Source organism: Echinops telfairi, unplaced genomic scaffold, assembly GCF_000313985.2.
Source record: "Echinops telfairi isolate 266 unplaced genomic scaffold, ASM31398v2 ScPeMD7_7412;HRSCAF=8450, whole genome shotgun sequence".
Classification (NCBI taxonomy): Eukaryota; Metazoa; Chordata; class Mammalia; order Afrosoricida; family Tenrecidae; genus Echinops; species Echinops telfairi.
In genome coordinates, this window is record NW_022111312.1 from 12,892,876 (window position 1) to 12,912,147 (window position 19,272).

The following is a 19,272-nucleotide window of genomic DNA, read 5'->3' on the forward strand; positions in this document are numbered from 1 at the left end:
AAGTTCAAAAACACAGAAAACAACAAATGTTGGGGAGGATGCAGAGACTGAATCCTCAAACATTGCTGGTGGGACTGAAAGTGGGAGGGTGCTTCCTCTCAATTATTTGGGCATAGAAATACCATAGGGCAGCTTGGTGTATACCCTACAGAAATAAAGAACACAGACAGACAGATACATGCAGACCTTTGTTCCTCACAGTGCTATGTATAAGAACAAGAGGATGGAAAGAACCTAAGCCTACCAGTAGAACAACGGATGAACAAAGTTTGGTTCATCCGCACAACGGAATCCTAAGCATCGTTAAAGACAACGATGAACCTGTAAATGACGACATGGCTGCAGACTCAAGTCAGTCAAACACAAAATGACAAATATCGCATGAGACCACTGTTACTTAAAAACCCACATTAAGAAAAGGTTTTCATACTGAAGGAAACATATTTTGGTGGTTATAGTAGAAGTCAGGAGGTGAGAGGCTAGAGAGGTGTTAACTTTGGTGAAGGAGAAGTTGGAGGAAAAGGGGGGGCGGATAGAACAGCCAATGGGAGGGCTGATCAGTTGTTTAAGTTGTTGAATATAGAAGTGATGACCTCATAAATAAACCCTCACCTAATTCACAAAATGTTTTTTTGGAGAACAAAAGAATAGTACAGAGTAAGAAAGAAGTTGCCCCCTCAGTATAGGAGAGCAATAAGAAAAACAGATTTAGATGTTTGCAAGCTTAAATCTCAGTTCCTCTGCTGACTAGCTGCGTGTCCTGGGTAAATAATTTTAATTTTGTACCTCAATGTCCTCATCTATAGAAGAACAATCTCACTATTTCAGGAGTATGTGGTAGTGATGCATTAAAACAGTGGTAAAGTAACCAACTGAGTTATGGCCAAGAAATTATGGTGCTCCAACATCAAGGGACCAGAAGAGAACTCAAAACCTAGGCCAGCACAAACCTACCCCATGTCAATCTAGTTTTAGTTTTAACACTAAACGCTGTATGTTTACTATAGTGATACAAATGAAATTATTTCTTTTTTTAAAAATAGAGTTTCTCTGGGCACAGGTAGACGGGGAGAAGTTAACTCAAATTCTTTAAAAAGTGCAGACTTACTGGACCAGGTAATACTGAAGGACTGCCCTGAGATGCTCTTTCAACCTTGATCCTGCACTATCCCCTGAGGTCACCTCGTAGCAAAATAAGACGAGTGGCATGCAAAACAAAGGAAATTGCCTTTAAGTGCAATGTTCCACAAAAAAAAAAAAAAAAAAAAAGTGCAATGTTCCACAAGAACCACCCACAGGAGGCTAAAAGGTCAGCATTTACTTAAAGCAAAAATGGGACAATAAGGAAACTCACTGCCATCAGGATGATTCTGACTCAATGAGAGTACAGAACTTCCCCGCCTGAGGCTGTAACTCTTTACAAGAGTAGAAAGCCTCATCTTTCTTCTGCAGAGCAGCCTGTAGTCTAGAGCTGCTGGCCTTGTGGTGGCAGTCCTACTTGTAAACTACATGCCTCCAGGGCTCCTTATACTAGAAACAAAACCACCAGAACTCAGTTAAAGAGAACGCTGGTAGACTGTGAAAAATGTAACTAATGTAAAATAATAAATAATAATAAAAATTCATAAATTACCAAGGGTTAATGAGGGAGGGAGGTTGGTATGAGCTGATACCAAGGGCTCAAGTAGAAAGAAAATGGTTTGAAAATGATGGTGTCAACATATGTATAAATGTGCTTGACACAATGGATGGATGGATGGATTGTGATAAGAGCTGTAGAAGCCCCCAATAAAATGCTAAAAAATAAAATGTATATGGCCGGATCAATACCAGGCCTGCTTCCAGCAGCAAGTGACCTTGAATCTCCCCTACCCATGCGGAGCTGACCAGAGCTGGATGAAACAACTAGCAGCAAGTGACCTTGAATCTCCCACACACACCTGCGGAGCTGACCAGAGCTGGCTAATGGCCCGGTTTATTCTCGACCCACCGCTCTGCACCCAGCACGGCTCATTTGGCTCAGTGCCTGCTTTGTTCTTGCCCACCACTCTGCACCCGGCACGAATACACTCGGAACCTGGAAGACACCTTACATTCCAGAAACCCAGACATACCTGTCCATGTATAAGCACCACCCCTGTAGCCTGCAGTGTGACTCCCCCAGCCCAGACGTTGTGGACTGTGGGACTTCGCCCAGGCTGGGTTTTTCTCCCTAATAAAGCCTGTTTGTTCTAATTCAACTGGTTTGGTCTCTGGTGCCTCTCGACTACCTTACAAAATGTTACCTAAATATTTTTTAAAGAGCTGTAAGAGCCCCTAATAAAATGACTTTAAAAAAAGAAGAAAAGAAAAAGATAACTAATGTCACTAAACAAGCTATATTGAAAATATTAAATTGGATCATAGTTTACTGTGTAATCATTCACCAAAAACACAATAAAACATTGTTTTTTAAAGGTAGGGTGGGTTTGTCTGACTAGAGGAATGGATAAACTCCGGTACATTGACACAATGGAATATAATGCTTCCTTAAAATACAATGACCAGACTGTCAAACACCTTAAGACATGGACAAAATTAGAGAACGTTATGCTCAGTAGAGTAAGCCATCTTCATAAAGATAAATATTTTGACACCATTATTATAAAAGAAAAATGGTCTTCACACCAAAGGGTAAGACTTTAGAGCAGTGGTTCTCAATTTTCCTAATGCCTCGACCCTTTCATACAGTTCCTTATGTTGTGGTGACCCCACAACCATAAAATTATTCTCGTTGCTACTTCATAACTGTAATTTTGCTACTGTTATGAATCGGATGACCCCTGTGAAAGGGTCATTAGACCCCCAACGGGGTCTCAACCCACAAGTTGAGAATCGCTGCTTTAGAGAAGAGGGAGGGGGGAGGTACAAGAAAGTGAAGGAGGGAGGAGAGTGGGAGAGGAAGAACCACGCATGGGGGCCAGAGGGATTAATGGGATACTGTCACTGATTTGGGCTGTGCAACCACATAGAATGTTTTTCTTTGTACGTATCATAGTCCACAAACAAAAGGGAAAAAATGAAAATAAAGTTAAATAAAGTAAAGTTAAAATAAAGAGAGAGAGAAGGTTCACAGCCTTAAAAACCCTCTAGACCCCTAACCCAGCAGATTTAAACATTGGTCTGAGTGGCTGTAAAAGGAGGAAAAGTAAAACTGAAACCCACTTGGATTCTTTTGTGAGAAACAAGCTGGTTTCAAACAAAGTCGGGTTTCTAAGCTTAGAGGCCAGTGAGTGTATATGAATGGAGGAGGAGCCATTCAGAAAAAGAGGATGAGCACAGTTGCACCAATAGGAGAACGTAGACCAGGTCACAGAATTGTACATGTAAACATTGTTGGGCTTATTTTATGTTATGCTGTCTATATTTTCAATAAGAAATAAATGAAACAATTTTTAAAAATAAGGGTTTCTGATAATCAACAGTTTGGCTCAAGCATAGAGTGTAACAGCACTCTTCTGAAATGCTACACAGTAACCACTCTGCTAGGCTCTTGGGGATTACAGAGCAGTAATAAAGGTCCAGGAAGCCTGGTGGCGCAGAGGTCAAGTGCTAACCTAAAGGTGAGCAGCTGGAACCCCCCAGCTGCTCCCAGGGAGAAAGAGGGGGCAGCTGGCTTCAGGAAGATTACAGTCTAAATCCCTTGAAGTGGGACTATTTCGGAACCTGTGACGGAAGAATGCCCATAATCTCTGTTCGTACCAAGTGCCTCTGTCACACACTCTCGTGGTGTGGTAGTTGCTGCTCCCTTGTTTCTCTCTGGGGAGCACGAAGCATCAACTACAAAGGGCACAAAGCTACCCCTTCTTCGTGGAACCCCTTCTTCCCTCCTCAGCTGGTTCTGGTGGATGCTATTTTCTAACACCCTTAAAAGTTATATGCACATTTTAGGCCACCAAATCCTTTCAACAGGAAGTGAATTAAAGTCCCACTCTTCAGAGAGCAGAGCTGCTGGGCCAGAGGAGCCCTGGAGACCTGTGTCCAAGTAAACAAGACACTGCCTCTAAAAGCTCCTCAGTGTGAAATGGCGGGATAAGAAGCCTGCTCACCAGCTCTGCACAGGTCCCAGCGTCAAATGAGCAGATGACGTGCCCTCGAGCTTCTGCAATCCCGTCTGGGTGTGATGGTTCCCACTCTCTACCTCGGCCAGTGAAATGAGCTGGTGTGTGAGGGGAACCGAACCAGCACTGAGACAAGCACTCCCGTCTCTTGGGAGTCCTCACACACACAATGTCAGAGTTACAGGATGTTTTACATGCGATAATGTGTGCCAGGAAAAACAAAAAGGAATCTAGTTTGGTCAAAGAGTTGATATTTTCCATGAACTCCAGTTTCCTACATCCTGATGAAAAAAGAGTACAGTCACCAGGTTGGGCTTCTTTTCCTGACCAGGTCAGAAGATGACCTACCGGCTTGATACCGGCTAACTGAAAGATGCTGAGCAAATTACAAATGTTCTCATGCTTCTGTTTCCTACTTTACAGACGTGCATGATAACAAGAGGGTCCTCTCAGAGACTTGCTGAAAGACTTCAGGAAGGCAGTAGATAGCATTTACCTATGCCCATCATATAGTAAGGGCCGACCACGCCCTACCCCCCCTACCCCCCCACCCCCGCCAGTTCTGCTCTGTCCACTATGGGTTGCTATGAGTCAGAACTGACTCAATGGCAGTGAGTCTGAGTTTTTTATTATCTTGAAAGTATGGAGAAAATGTAGCATTACTTTTCAGAAATTAGAAAATCCGCAAATGCAACCGGGAAGATTTTAAAGTTTGAAATCAATGCTCCAAAAAAGTGTTTTCACAACAAATTGCACCATGTCAATAGCTGCAACTACCCCACAGTGCTCCAGCCAAGTGAGTGAAGCAAGGTTTGCAAAGTGTTTCAGGAGGAACAATTTCTTTCCATTGAATGCAATGTAAGAATCAATTGGCACACTGCAAAGTCCTGTTTAAAAATGGCCTTTTGAGCTGCTGCTCCAAGGTCAGATACAACAGACACTCGTGATTCAACAGCTGGAGGAGAGCAAAGAGCAGGAGGCAGCTTTTGCTAAAATCCGCAGCGTTTCCGTGTTTGGGAAACTGTTGGACAGCTCTACAGGAGACAGAAGCAAGTGGGCTGTGATTTGCTCACTGGGTTCCTGGTGTGCCCCAGTCTGCCAAGAGCGCACACATGCGTGTTCTCAGACAGGAGTCCAGGAAAAACTGCTCCCAACAGCTCTTTTCTCAATTTCAAAGGAAAGAAGCGCTCTGTTTCTGAACAGCTGCCAACCCTCACAACAGATCCATAGTCCTCAGAGCTGTTACCTTAAAATCAGTTTTGATGAAAGAGGGAAAAGAAGAAGAAGAAAAAAAATCCTGGAGAACAAATTATTTTGGGAGTCCAAGCAGTAGTGGGGAGAAGATACTGTCTCTTCATTTAAATGTCTTGCTCCAACATCATCTAATAAAGAGTTAATGTTCTACCTTCTTGCAAGTTCCCAGTGCTTGTGTATGTGCGCACTCACACCCGTGTAAGGACCTGTCAATTCACACCTGCCCAAAGGCCCATGTGAGCACATTTGCAAACAAGAAAAAACAAAACACAGGTAACTTGACATGCTCCCCAGGAAGGACTTGACCACCCGCCCACATCTCTGAGCAGCCTCCCGGTACTCAGACAATAGCAGGCAGGGGCAGGAGAGGCCCTGCTGGAGGCCCACTGACCTTTTGATGACTTGTGACTTCGTCCCTGCTCCTCCCCAGCTCCTCTGCAAGTTTGACGTTCTCTTCCTGCAGTGCTGAGAGCTGCTGGGACTTCTGAACAGCGGCCTGCTTTAGGGTTTCTCTGCAAAGACAGTGAGTGCAGGGTTACCATAGAAACAAGACAGGCAAGGAAACTGGGGGAGACAACCAGCTCCACAGCACCGGGGAAAATATATCTAGGTCACGTGCCTGATAGGATCTATAACAACAGGAGAAGGAGGATGTATTGCGAGCCCCTGTGGCACAGTGGTTAAAGCTCTTGGCTGTGAGCCACGAGGTTGGAAGAACGGACCCACCCACTCCTCCTCTGGAGAAAGCTGCGGCCTGTCAGCTCTCTGGGAAATCCTGTGGGGCAGTTGTGCTCTGGCCTGTGAGTCAGCATCAGCTGGATGGCCATCGGCTTGGTTTGGGAGGATGATGGACAAGCAGGCGGGACTAAGTGGCTACAACCTCTCAGGGGGAGGGTCCCCCCATGACATTTTCTCTATGCCCTCCTTCCACCACACACACTGACTGCACTCCCTGACAGAAGGGAATGTCACCACAGAAAACAAGATGAATGAAAGGTCAGCACAGCCCACAGCACCCCACCACCACCACCACCACCCCAGCATACTCCCATTGGACTGTGACACTAACATTAACAAAGAGATTTAATTGGCTGTCAGGCTCTCTGTTCTAGCAGACTAATCTGTCATCCTTTTTTTAAATGACAAAAAAATAACAATACAATGATCCTGCTTGCCAGTGTCTGTCAAGAGTCAAGTGGTGGTGATGTGAATCTGAATGTATTTTTAGGGTAACTACATGTGAAATGCCCACAGGAAATGTATTTTCTAATTATTTCATTTTTATATTTTCCTCCATAACTCATAAGTAAAAGAAGCAAATAAGACTACAATACAACCAAACAAAATTAAGGCATATCAGCCTGTAAAATAGACCGGGAGAAATATGTTAATTAATCATCTGCCCCGTATTAAAAGAAGTCCCACATATCCATCCTAATTTCATTACCCACTGGCTATTCAAAGTGTTCTCTCTGGTAACTGGGCTGCTTTAAGCCCTGGATGGTTTTAACGCAATTCAGCCTTCCTCGGGAGCTGCGGTGCATGGCTCTGACAGTTCTGAATCAAGCCATCAGGGAGTAACCATCTGCTGAGGCATGAATTCATCTATTCTTAACTCAGATGGTCTGCAGGGTGGCTGGCGGCACTTGGTCCGCTTGTGTTGTGTTGATATCTGAACTTGTCCATCCACCGATTTTGTTGCTGATAACCAAAGTTGTCCACCCACCTATGGTTTGCACACTGGAATGACCTCGTGAAGATATAGGGGAACAGAGATCCTAAATTTAAATTCTTCTCACACACTGAATCAGACTTTTCACACAGATGTTGATATAGCCAGAGAAGAAGACATTAAAAAAAAAAAAAAAAAACCAAGGGAAATTTAGCATCATGAAATTTGTCACAGCTGAAGTTCATCTTCCGGCCAAAGGTCACTGTTGCTTGGGACCAATCAGAGGTGTTAGTTAAGATAGGGCCTCTGTTTTCAAACCAATGTTTTATTTCCCAGAGAGTCACTTCCGTTCATTAGGGGCTGTTTGGTCTCGGACTTTGTGTGGCCAGACAGAGGAGCAGGTCGTTTTTTTTGGCTGTATTAAGTCCACAAGAAAGAAAAGGCAAGCAGCGAAAGAAACAATCGTGGTGAAATGTATAAGAATAGGTAAAATGTATTAACATATAATTTTTACTGTTTAAAAATTTTTTAAATGTTTTTATGCACATTTTCTCATTCAAGCCTCCCCAATACTATCATCATTGACATCTGAAAAGATTCGATGTTGCAGGAGGTGAAAAGAAGAGCCAGTCCCTAGTAAGGTCCGCAGTAAGACCACGAGAATTGGGGTCACCACGACCAGCAGAGGAAGCCCTGGTGGCATAGCGGGTTGCTCATTGGGTTGTTAACCTAAAGGTCACCACCAACAGTCCCTTGGGGAAACAATGAGGTGTTCTACTCCCATAAAGAGTGGCAGTCTATTAGTCCAACTTTGGGAATACAGTCTACGAAATAATTCTGAAAATACCTACAAAAAACGTAGAGTAAGAGTTGGACTGATAACCACAGGGTCAGTAATTCAAAACCACTAGTCGCTCCTCAGGAGAATGATGAGGCTTTCTGCTCCCCTACAGATTTAAAGCCTCCGAAACCCCTGGGGCAGTTCTGCTCTGTCCTACAGTGTTGCTATGAGTTGGAATTAACTTGAGTTTCTCTGTGTGATGAGTCATCTTGAAACTGAAAATCCCATGGCATAGGTCAGTCTGCCAGTAACCATGCCAAATAGATTAATAAGTTAAAGGGGGGAACAACAATCGATCTTTTAACAGAGGCAAAATTAACTTCACACTAGTTGGAATAGGCAATTAATTCCAGAAGGATTTTGAAAGGTGACCCTACTTAAATACTCGATCAATATAATGACCATCCCAAAAGACTTCTAAGTTACCAGGGGCTAGGAGGGCAGGGGCACTGGGACTTGTTGCCTAATAGGCACTGAATTTCTATTTGGAAGGATGAAAACATTTCAAAAGCAAGACAATGGTGAAAGTTATCTCACGTGGTAAATGCCATCCATGTCAGTGGATGGTACACCTAAAAATGCTACCCTGGGTGTTTCTCTCTTTGAGCACAATGGAAGGCCAAATCTTGAAAGACTGCTAAGCAGTGCAGCAGGGACCACAAGTTTGATCTTGAGCTCTCTACGAGCACCACTGGGGCCCTGTGCCTTTTGTTACCTAGTGTAGCCTGAGATCTCAGAGGTGGTGGATCACTGCAGGGGAAGGCTGAGGCCAAGATCTTCTCCTGCCTCTCAGAACCCTTCACCCCAGCTGCCAGGATGACAGAAATCAACTGTAGTCCACTTAGTACTCCTGAATGTTCCAGGTTTCCATGAGAGAAAAGTCCTAACCTGTAAGTGCACCCACCCTCTCAGGATATAACTCGGTGTATACTCAACTTGGAAAACACAAACTGCTGGGAAATGATTCAATCTTATCTACAGCTGGAGCTGTCGAGTTGATTCTGACTTAGAGTGCTCCCGTAAGACGGGGAAGAACTATACCTAGGGCATCCACACTGCAGTCTTTCAGAAGCAGACTGCCCTGTCATTCTCCTTGGAGCTTTTGGTGAGCAGCTAATAAGCACTGTGTCACCAAGGCTCCTTACGCCTCATGTAGCGAAAACATCAAACTAAGACTGAGGAAGGGACCAGTCATCAGTATCATGAGTTGGGATCTCCTCAGGGGAGAGGCTCAGCTATCACACTTCCTAGCAGGGTCTTAAGAACCCTGAAGAAAGGAAAAGAAAAAAAAGAGCAAGCCCTCAAAAAACAAGACAAGCGCTAGTTTAAGCTCAACGAGTAATAGTACAGAGAATGGTTACTGAGCAACAGATTGGAACTCATGCTTTTGTTTTTGCTTGAATCTCTTTTGTTTCATTAGAATGGACAAATACAGACTTTTGGGGATGCAGGGACCATGAGTAATTCATCTCTGTGTGCTTTTGAGCTTAACTGTGCCTGGTGCAAAGGACATACTCAAGTGCTCCCCAGATTCCATCGCTTTAATTTCTTAATATCATCTGACTGATAGTGCAGTTAACAACGCAAATCAAGATGAGATTTATGTGGTCACCATCGTTTAACATGCCAGATAAATGCTAATCTCCAGTGATCAAATGGGAATGTCAAGGACCCGTGCAGCCCTCCTTCCTTCGGGAGCATGGGCCCTTCTTCCTTTGGGAATCTGGTAGCAGACTGATGTAAACCTTAATTGTACAGAATCTTTCAAAATTGTGGCCATTAATATTCATGCCAGAATGCTGTAGTGCTATTATCAAGATTACTAATCACTCTGAAAGTTATTTGCTGCTTTTTAAAAAGAGTTTTGAGAGATGCCTTAATAAAGGATCTGATGGCGCCAAATGCTAAGATTGATTATTTTGTAAACAACCATTTTAAAACCGATTCTACCTGTAATTTCATAAGACCTTACAAAGCCATTTGAACCCCCATTTCATGCTGATCTGTTACCTGAGTGGTAGTTGGACTTAATGGTGATTATAATGGCTGCTTCTTGGGTATGCAATAGAGGACTCCAGGGAAGGAGGGTCACAAATTATTCTTTATATTCTTTCCTGAGATTCTTTTAAATAATTAGCGTTGTTTTCACTTTTGCAACTCAAAGAAGAAAGTGCCATAATTGCTCTCTCGGGAGATACTTACATTTCTTTCCTGAATTCTTCCATTTTTTGATTCTCTACAGTCAGAAGTTCTTTTGATTTGTTCAGTTCTTCCACATTTTTCAAGTTGTTTTCTTTAAGTGTGTCCAACTTAGAGACCAAGAGAAAAAGACGTAATGAAATTATTCCATTTTCCAATGGCACATCTGGATAGACAAATTATTCATGGAAACACATATTTTAAAGATGTGAGATTAGGCACTTGCAAAAAGCAAACAAGAGACAGCTGGGTAAAAAGATGGCAAATGCAAAGTCTTGTATAAGTCGCAGATCTTTCTCTTATACTTAGTCAGACCTTGCCAACAAATCAAATTCAATGGCTACACACATTTAATGAAGAGTGTTATTTCACCTGATATACATACAGGTCTCCATTTTTTGGCCTGTCCTTGAACTTGCTATTCAAGTACAATTAATCTTTCAAAAGAAATGAAACCTAAAGGCTTGACATCATCAAGGGTTATTCTTTATTAAAAAAATTCCTTTCTTTCCCTATTGATCAGGCACATTTAGGATAGTTTTCAATACCAGTACCAAACTGACGTTATCTTCACTGAAGAAATTAGTACTTTAGCACAAAATATTTGCAAATGGGGAAAGACTGAGGAATTGGTGGAAAGGTCAAAGGCCATGAAGTGAGAACAACAGGCACTTACACAGTCTCAGGCCTACCCATCCCCTGCCCATGGGGGTGCCAAAGGGTTATGGTCTGACTCCTGGGAGTGGAGGGGTGGCTACCCACAGGCTCTGGCAGGTAGTCATCTTCCAGATGTGTGTGTGTGGGGGAGGGGGACGGGACAGGGATCCCCACCAGGATGAGGAGCTCAATTATAGACTATGCCCCCAGGACCTGTGTAGTTGTCTCCTGCAGCCCAAGAGGCTCTTGCTGCATCCTAGACCACCCTCAGGCATCCTAGAACGTGTGTGGTCAGTTTGACTACCACCCACTTCATTGATGGCCTTTTAATAGCCCACAGTCAAAGAACAAGACAAATGCAATAGCCTAAAGGGGCCAAAAAATGATTCATCCAAGCCTTGTATTCTGGGTATATGGAGGACACTATTCTCTGGTTCCACCCCTCTCAAGTCAGGGGCATGACCTCAGATTTTCCCATTTACTTTAGCTTCTAATTTTATGACCATCAACAATTTTTTCAGTATTTTTATATTTTTAGCCTATGTCTTAAGATTGTCAGTTCTATCAATGTACTCCTTTCTGTATGAAATTGTTTATTCACCCTAAAATTACTTCAAAATGTCAAACTCTTCACAGAGGACAAACTCTGGCCTTTCTTAATGAGAAGGCCTAGTCTTCCCGTGTTTGGTTACCCTCTCTCTCCTTTAACACCTGAATGTCTCCCCTGTCTGTCAGTGTACAAAGGAACTGCATGAAGTTCAACAGAACTTCACAGAAGCATTTCCAAGGTTAGGATTTAGGTACCAACTTTCCTAAAAAATGGAAAGATTGGTAGGTGTTGAGAGGGCATTGGGGATGAGTAGAAGAGTGAGAAACACTACGTGTGGATGAAAATAAAGTACCTTGATGCTACAAATGTGTTCCATTCTGGAAGGTGACACTGATGGGTTCATGCTGGATAAGGCCAAGAGGCCCACACTAGACTCAGAGCCAAGACACGGATTAAGTGGCTCAAAGCAAGAGAGAAGTTGAGGGAAAATATATGTGCAGTTCAAGATAACAAATACAAAAACTAGAAACTCCCATCAGGACGTCTTTTCCTCACTTCTAGCACTGAGCTCTTATCTTAGAAAGCCATGCTACTGGGCTCTCTTCCCTCCATGTTTCCAGACTGACTGATCCTACTAAAGTAAGTATGGAAACAATGAGCTTTATTAGATATTACCATGGTTCCAGTGTACAGCCAACTCTACTAACATACATCAAACCTGTGTGAGGGCCACCCTTCAAAAAACCAGACAGCTTAATGATCAAATACTTCCATGAAGTCGATAGGTAGGTTGTTCTTTGTACAAAATGCCATTGAAATCTGATTACTTCATTCTGGAGTTTTTCATTTGTTTGCTTGGTATCTTCCAAGGAGGCCAGGGTCTCAGTCTTCTCTTTGGTCATCTGTTCCATGATCTCCTTGGTTTCTTCTGTGCTTTGGGCAGCCTGGACACAAGAAAGGGCTATCAGAAACATGAATGACCCTCACCAGCACCGCTGGGGGATGGCCAGGCTATGATACCATGCAGCCTGTTCCTCACTCAGTGTCTGTGTGAGTAAGGGAGCCACCAGGCGTGTGAGGGAGGCCCCAACCTCAGGCTAATCCAGAGACGTGGAAGTGCTTCACGTTAAATCAAAAGGAAGGTCCCAGCCCTGCCCATGCCAGGCTTTCACTGGTCATTTGCCACCGAGAATGTCTGTGTTATCAGAACTCCCTTAATCCTATTAGATCCAAATGATTCTGTCCTCTTTAGCTTATGTCTGAGGAAAATGTTCAGTGATAGAGGGTAAGATTCCATTGCCTTTTCATTCCATTTTCCCACAAACCCTCATATGGCTGAACTTTCCCCTACTCTACTTCGACGTCTATTGTTTTCAATCGCTATACCTGCTATTCTCAATGAGGGTTTTTAAACATCTCAGAATTTAGGTTGGCAGTTTTCCAAATAAATATTATCTAGGCAAGTGTAACAAAGATTATCTAGGCCCGGGTGTTTCATGAGAAGTACTGAAAGGGAAATTCCATCAGAGAGGCTGTGGGTGATGTACAACAACAGGGCTGTGAATAAAAAGGATAACAGTCTATGGAGGCAAAGCATGAGCTTCTGGACATAAGACAATTTTTAGGCACTTGCTTACAATTTCATGGGGCCTAATAAAGCTTATTTGTCAAAAAGTTTATGGGTAAGGGCTCAATTAGAAGGCAAATGTTTTGAGAATGATGGTGGCAACAAATGTACAAAGGTGCTTGACACAATGGATGTATGTATGGATTGTGATAAGAATTGCACGAGCCCCCGATAAAATGATTAAAAAAAAGTTTATGGGAAGTTAACATTTTTAACCTGTTATCAGCCATAGAGATTTCACTGGAGTCTTCCCACTCCGAATGGGTATAAAGTCAAATCCACATATAAAATGCCATTTCCCCACGTGCCATTTTACAGTGATTCTTAAGCCTTTAAGAACTGCTGTTACCTCTCCTCAAAAGTTCTCCTCAGATGAAAATACATATCCTTTTTATTCACAGTTTAAAATGTTTTCAAATAGGTAGAAGCTACTGCCATTAGACATTTAGTAAAGAACTGCCCTTTTTACAACGTAGCACAAACAGACTGAGACAGAGAAGCGTCTGACTTGAAGGGGTGGAGTGACATGTGTAGAAATGAAGAAAAAGCCTCTAAGCCACTAAAGAGAGTGCCCAGGGTGAGTGGTACCTGGCACTCGGGACTTGGACCTCTCTTTACCGTAAGTGTCTGAAGCGTCTCGAGCTCTCTAATTCTAAGAGTCAGCTTGCTCTTGTCTTTCTTCAGAGTATGGTTCTCGTTTTGCAATTCTAGGAGGTTCGTTGAGATGTGGCTGTTGGTTTTGGCCAGTTGGCCAATCTCTTTCTGGAGGGTGAAGTAGTTCTCCGCCAGCTTCTCCTTCTCCTTCAGGAGCTCGTCCTTCTCCAGCATCATTTCTCTCTTCTCGGCCACTAGGTTACTGTTGTCCTGCACCACCTTGGCGCGCTCGGCCAGCGCCACCTCGTGGTTCAGGCGGAGGTCCTCCAGGATCTTGGTAAGGCAGCTGTGCAGGTCCTGAAGCTCTAACTTGGATTTGGACAAGGTGGAAAAATCACTTTTCAGAGTCTCGATGTTGGCAGCGAGCTGAGCGGTTTCAGCACTCAAGAGTTGCTTTTCCTTAATGATCTCTGCTACCTTTTGCTCTGCATTGGTCCTCTCTTGGATCAGCACACACTTCTCAGACTGCAGCTCCTTAGTGCACGCTGTTAGCTCTTGCACATCCTGCTCCAAGAGCACAATTCTCCCATGGAGCTTATTGCTTTCATACAGGGAGGCCTCCTTTTCCTTCGCTCGGGCTTCTTGCTCCAAGAGCAAAGACTGCTGCATTGCACAAAGGTCCTCGTTTAATTTCTGACACTCATTTTGCAGGTTCAGCCCATCCCTTATCAGTATGTTCTTTTCAGAACAACAAGTCTGAAGTTCAACGTCCAGACTCTCCTTGGCTTGCAAGATGCTGGCGTGTTCTTCTTCTAGATTCTTGGTAGCATTTTGAGCCTCTTGCAGCACCAAAGAGAGATCATACTTGCTGGCTGACAGTTCCTGGTTTTCCTTTTTTTTTTCTTGCAGCTCTTTCTTCAGGGCATCCAGGCTGCCTAGTAGTTTCATTTTCTCATGCACAATGATTCTCTTGCTTGCGGACTCTTGATCATATTTCCTTTTAAGGTCTCCGAGGGCTTTCATGGCATTTTCTCTCTCTGCCAGTATATCTCCATTTTGCATTTCCAGTGTAGATTTTTCTCTCAAGAGACTCTCATACTGCTTTTTGAGCTTAGCCATTTTCTGACAGGTCATGTCCTTCTCTGAGGTCAGGTACGCAATCTTCTCACTCAAGTTCATCTCGAGATGGACAATCTCTTTGGAGCATTTGCTGAGTTTTTCAGTGAGATGCATATTTTCATTTAAAAACTCTTCCTTTTCAGCCAAGAGCCTTCTCTCGGATGAGGCCAGGGTTTCCTTCTCGTGCAGAAGCTGGATGCACTCAGAGTCTGTGATCTCGCGGCTGGTCTTAATTTCCTCCAGGAGCTTCGTGAGGCTGGTGTTTGTGGCCTGGAGTTGCAGGATCTCCAGCTCTCCCTTTCGCAGAGCTTTGCGAACATCGTCCAGCTGTGTGCGCAGCTCACTGGCCTCTGTGCTGAGCAACTGTTTGGCCTCGAGGGTGACCTCTAGGTTGGCGTTCAGCGTCTCCTGACCTTGAAGCAACATGTCCTTCTCAGACTGCAGATCTTTGTTGTTCAGAAGGAGACTATCTCTCTCTAGCTTTAAAGTCAGACACGTGGTGTCAAGATTGGACTGTTTCTCTAAAGCTGACTTTTTCTCAGCTGTGAGATCTTCAATCTCTTGTACCAAAGCCTTCTGATCTTTGACTAGCTCTTCATAAGCGCTCTGAAGCTTTTTAATAATTTCGTCTTTATCTTTAGCCAAGAGAAGGTTCTCAGTGGCAAGTCTCTTGTTCTGATCCTCCAGGTGGGTTTTCTCTTCCTGGTTCTTCTCAGAAGCAGCAATCAGTGTTTCTTGGCTGAACTGAAGCTCTGCTGTGAGCGTCTGCAAGGCCAACTTGGACGCTTGCAGAGAGTCATTTTCCATACTTATCTTCAAGAGCTTTTCTTGTGCAAGACTGATTTCTTTAAGCAAATTCTCTCTCTCAACAGCCAGAGCTTCTTTATTGAGAAGTACCTGCTGATACTGCTTCTCGGCCTCTAGCTTTTCTTCTAAAGCTGTCTCCTTTTCTAAGTTAAGAGATTCATTCACTGACCACAGCTTCTGCTGGTCTTCCTGAAGGAGAGTAATCCTGGCCTCCACTTCCATCAGCTTTGATAAAAGGGAGCCTTTCTCTAATTTTAAAGCATTTCCTTCCTGAGCAAGGAGCTGCTTCTCTGATTTCAGACCCCTCAGCTCTTCTGACATTAGTTCAATCTCTTTTTTGGTTGATGTTAACAAATAGCTTAGCGACTACAGAAACAAAAGGTGGAAAAAATGGGGGAAAAAACATGAAATAGAGCAGACAAAAAAAGCAAGCCCAAATTACTTAATGCAACCTAAACCATAAATGATTTTTTTTTAATTAAAAAAAAAAGCTACATGCAGAAATGATTTGGGTAAGTAGGGGAAGAAGAGAGCCCATAAAAGGACAATGATTTGTAGTTATCTTTACAAAGAGTTTGTCTACTTGTTTACTTCATCTTTAAGACAACTTGAGAAATTATTCCTGAAAGCTAGTAGTATAAAAACAGTAGCTAAATTGTGACATAAGGTAACAAGATTCTTTGCTGCCACTCTCATTATTTCTACCATAGAAATGATTCCTAGAATAATTACTTTCCAAACACAAGTCAAAGAACTACTAAAAAAAAAAGTAAGTGCTCTTTACACCAAAAATATGGATAAAGGAAGGGGGAAAAATGCTTTTCAAATTAACTAGGTCTTACTGAATGAGAACCACTGGTCTGAGACCAATTTAGACTTGATAGCACATATACTCTATTAAAAATACAATCTAAGATGCTAGGCTTGGGTGGCCAAAATGAATGGATTTTTACAAATGTATTGATTTCTAAGATCATTTGACCAGTATGTCTAATCTCTGAATATGTGCTGTATCTTCACTACCTAGTATGGTAGCCACCAGCTGCTATACACAGCTTGAGTAACAGAGGAAATGAGTTTGCAATTTTACTAAATGTTACACTAAGTTCTGTGTAACTGATCTAAATGGGCATGATCACACATGGTTAGTGGCTACCACAGTGGACAGTGCAGCTCTGCTATAGACCTTTGGCTCTTGAACTAGTGAACACAGAGGCTTTGTGGGATCCAAGAACCTGGAATTCGGGACCATGGAGCGCACAGGTAACTTTTCTAAGGAAGACAGCTACAGGCTTCATCAGTCCCCACAAAGAGCACAATCTGTGAGGCGGTGTTGCTGATGAACTGCAACCCCTGCAATCCAGACGTCTCTGGAGGGGGTATGATCTTGGTCACGTTCGCCAATAACCCTTACAAAATAAACCCACAAACAAAATGAAAGCAAACTGCCTGGATGCTGTGTGTGGTTGGGCTGACACATCTTACAGGAAACACTGAAAAATGGTGTCTGTTCAGATAAAGCACCAAGTTTACCTGGAACTGATCCTCTCATGAAAATGGAAGGTGGAGGGGCAGGGGGTTGTCAAATGAGGAGAGTGTTTTGATGGCCAGCATGTGGATGAGGGAAAATGTGGGCATCTTTTACATATAAGATGGATGCAATTAAAATATTTTTTACCAATTATAACATTCTCAAACTGGCTCACATTATCAAACGTTGTGAGATCTCTGGGGGCTGTGGGGGGCAGGGGCGGGGAGGAGGGATGAGCTAAAGCAGAGGCTTCCAGGTCATGGGCTAAAAGTGCAATAAAAGCAATAAAGGAATTCTTAAATTTGTTAAGATCTATTTTAAGGAGCCCTGGTGGCACAACCATGTGGCTTAGGTTGCTAACTAAAAGGTGAGTGGTTCAAACTCCCCAGGGGCTTCTTCAGGAGAACAGAGCTGGTGATCTGCTCCTGTAAAGTTTACAGTCAGAAAACCATGTAGGGCAGTTCTACTCTGACATATAGGGTTGCTCTGGGTCAGCACTGACTTCAGGGCACCCAAAAACAAAATCGCTTTTAACTTTATATATAGTGTGCTATGAAAGCAAGGGAGGAAATATGGCAGGTAGGCTAAAAATCATGCAGTCAGTGTCAAAACTCATCCTGGGATACCACAAAATGAAATTCAATTAACCAAGGTCTACTTTATTGGCGTGTATAAGGTTTCTTCACTGTCCTTGAAACCAGCTTCCTAGTCAATAAGTTTGGAGTCCCTCCCTGGGAACATCAAGAAGCCCATGTCTAGAGGATGCTAGTCAATTCCTCCTACCAGGGCTCTGTTCCTCCTCCTAGGCATCCTCTCCAGTTCTGTTTCCCTGCTCACTGGCTTCCGTGGGCCTCTCCGGTAGCTAGTTAACCAAGAACCACCAGCAGGATCAGAGGCCCATGCTTATCCATATTATAGCGTCCAGGGCGAGCAGACAGACAGAGCTCAGCAAGGGCAGAGGGGTGATAGCTTGACGGAGCTGTTGTGGGGTAAGGCCCACGGCCACCACCGCTGCTGGGAAGGATTGGCAGATTGGACAAATCACTTTAAGCTCTAACAGAGGCCATTCACCACCCTGGCTGGCACTCACAGGGTTAGCATTAAAGTGAGTTGGCATTCAAGGGGACCATGACCCCCGCAAACCTACTTTGGCTTTGTCAGCTTGTTTTTTCAGCTCCTCCATCTCCTGTAACAGGTCACTGTTGTCCTCCTGCGCTGCCTTCAGCCTCCTCTCCATGTCCTGCAGTGCCTTCTGCAAGTCCCGCAGAGCCTCGTCATGTTTGGTTTTCGATTCAGAACTAGCTTTTTCGTACCTGGTCTTCAGATCCTGACACTGGTTGTGGCTCACTTCCATCCTCTTTTCCTACAGAAAGGAAAGAAGTCATCCAGATGACTGTGCTGCCCCTTTGGCCCCTGCCAACAGTCTCACTCATTCTCTCCATACCAGGTCCGACAATTTCTTCTGCAATTCTCTCTTTTCTTCTTCGTGCTTTTTGGTTGCTTCCTGCTGGCTCTGTTCAGCTCTGAGGGTCACCTCCCCAATGCTCTTTTGTAGGATATTTGCATTATCGTTGGCCTTGGTGAGTCTTTGCTGCAATTCTTCTACATATCTAGAATAAATTTCAACACAAAGCGTCACCTGCTTTATAAGCTTCCAAAATTCAACTTTTAAAAGATGCTGCCAACAATAATCATGGGAATGATTATAAACATTATGAGTAATTAATAACATGTGAAATAGACCAAAAAAGACCATGTTAACTATGTTGAGTTATACACACAATTTAGAGTAACAACCATGTAGCTTTGAACGTTTATTATTTTAATTTTACATCAACAGATCAATAAGGAAAACCGAACGGAAAGGTTAGCAAATGAAAGGAGACAAGTATTTAGAAAGTTTTAAGAGATAGCAGACCAGATTATTGAAAACCATTCTTTTGCCTTCTGAGAACCAAAGATATAAAATTGACAATGAATACCCTGGTGTTCTAGTTAAGATGATCAAAAAGGTTAACAGAGACTATGGAATGATCACTTGAGAATGGGTATTAAATCAAATAGGGGACACATGAAGGAAACTTGGGTGTAGGGTTTTACAGCTACAGACCACCTACCCAAGTAGAACTTCTCAAAGGCTTTCTTCTCTAGTCACTAATGCAGGTGTACCTGTCCCACAGCTAGTGTGACCATTGTGCGCCAACCAAGGTTCAGTTACATTGCATATTATCCACTGGCTCTGAACTATGTGCTGTTACTATTATCACTTTAAGAATCAGAATTCCAATGGTCCTCAGATGTCCTGAGAGGGGTTTTTTTTG

At 43.3% G+C, this 19,272-nt stretch overlaps 1 protein-coding gene and 1 non-coding gene across 3 annotated transcripts in view; one reads left to right on the top strand and one right to left on the bottom strand.

The window, feature by feature from the left end:
• The window catches only part of CLIP1 (CAP-Gly domain containing linker protein 1), a 69,866-nt gene that overhangs the window by 22,929 nt on the left and 27,665 nt on the right, over nt 1-19,272 (bottom strand). For both annotated transcript variants that reach the window (XM_045296885.1, XM_045296884.1), the window contains 5 exons: nt 18,396-18,561; nt 18,099-18,314; nt 12,101-12,217; nt 10,070-10,176; nt 5,746-5,866 (listed from right to left, as the gene is read on the bottom strand). In XM_045296885.1, the coding sequence (XP_045152820.1) occupies nt 5,746-5,866; nt 10,070-10,176; nt 12,101-12,217; nt 18,099-18,314; nt 18,396-18,561 (727 nt within the window). The remainder of the gene's footprint in view (nt 1-5,745; nt 5,867-10,069; nt 10,177-12,100; nt 12,218-18,098; nt 18,315-18,395; nt 18,562-19,272) is intronic.
• On the top strand, nt 3,124-3,244 carry LOC115871955. Its single transcript, XR_004047574.1, has one exon. It is a non-coding gene; the product is annotated as a small nucleolar RNA SNORA61 (small nucleolar RNA).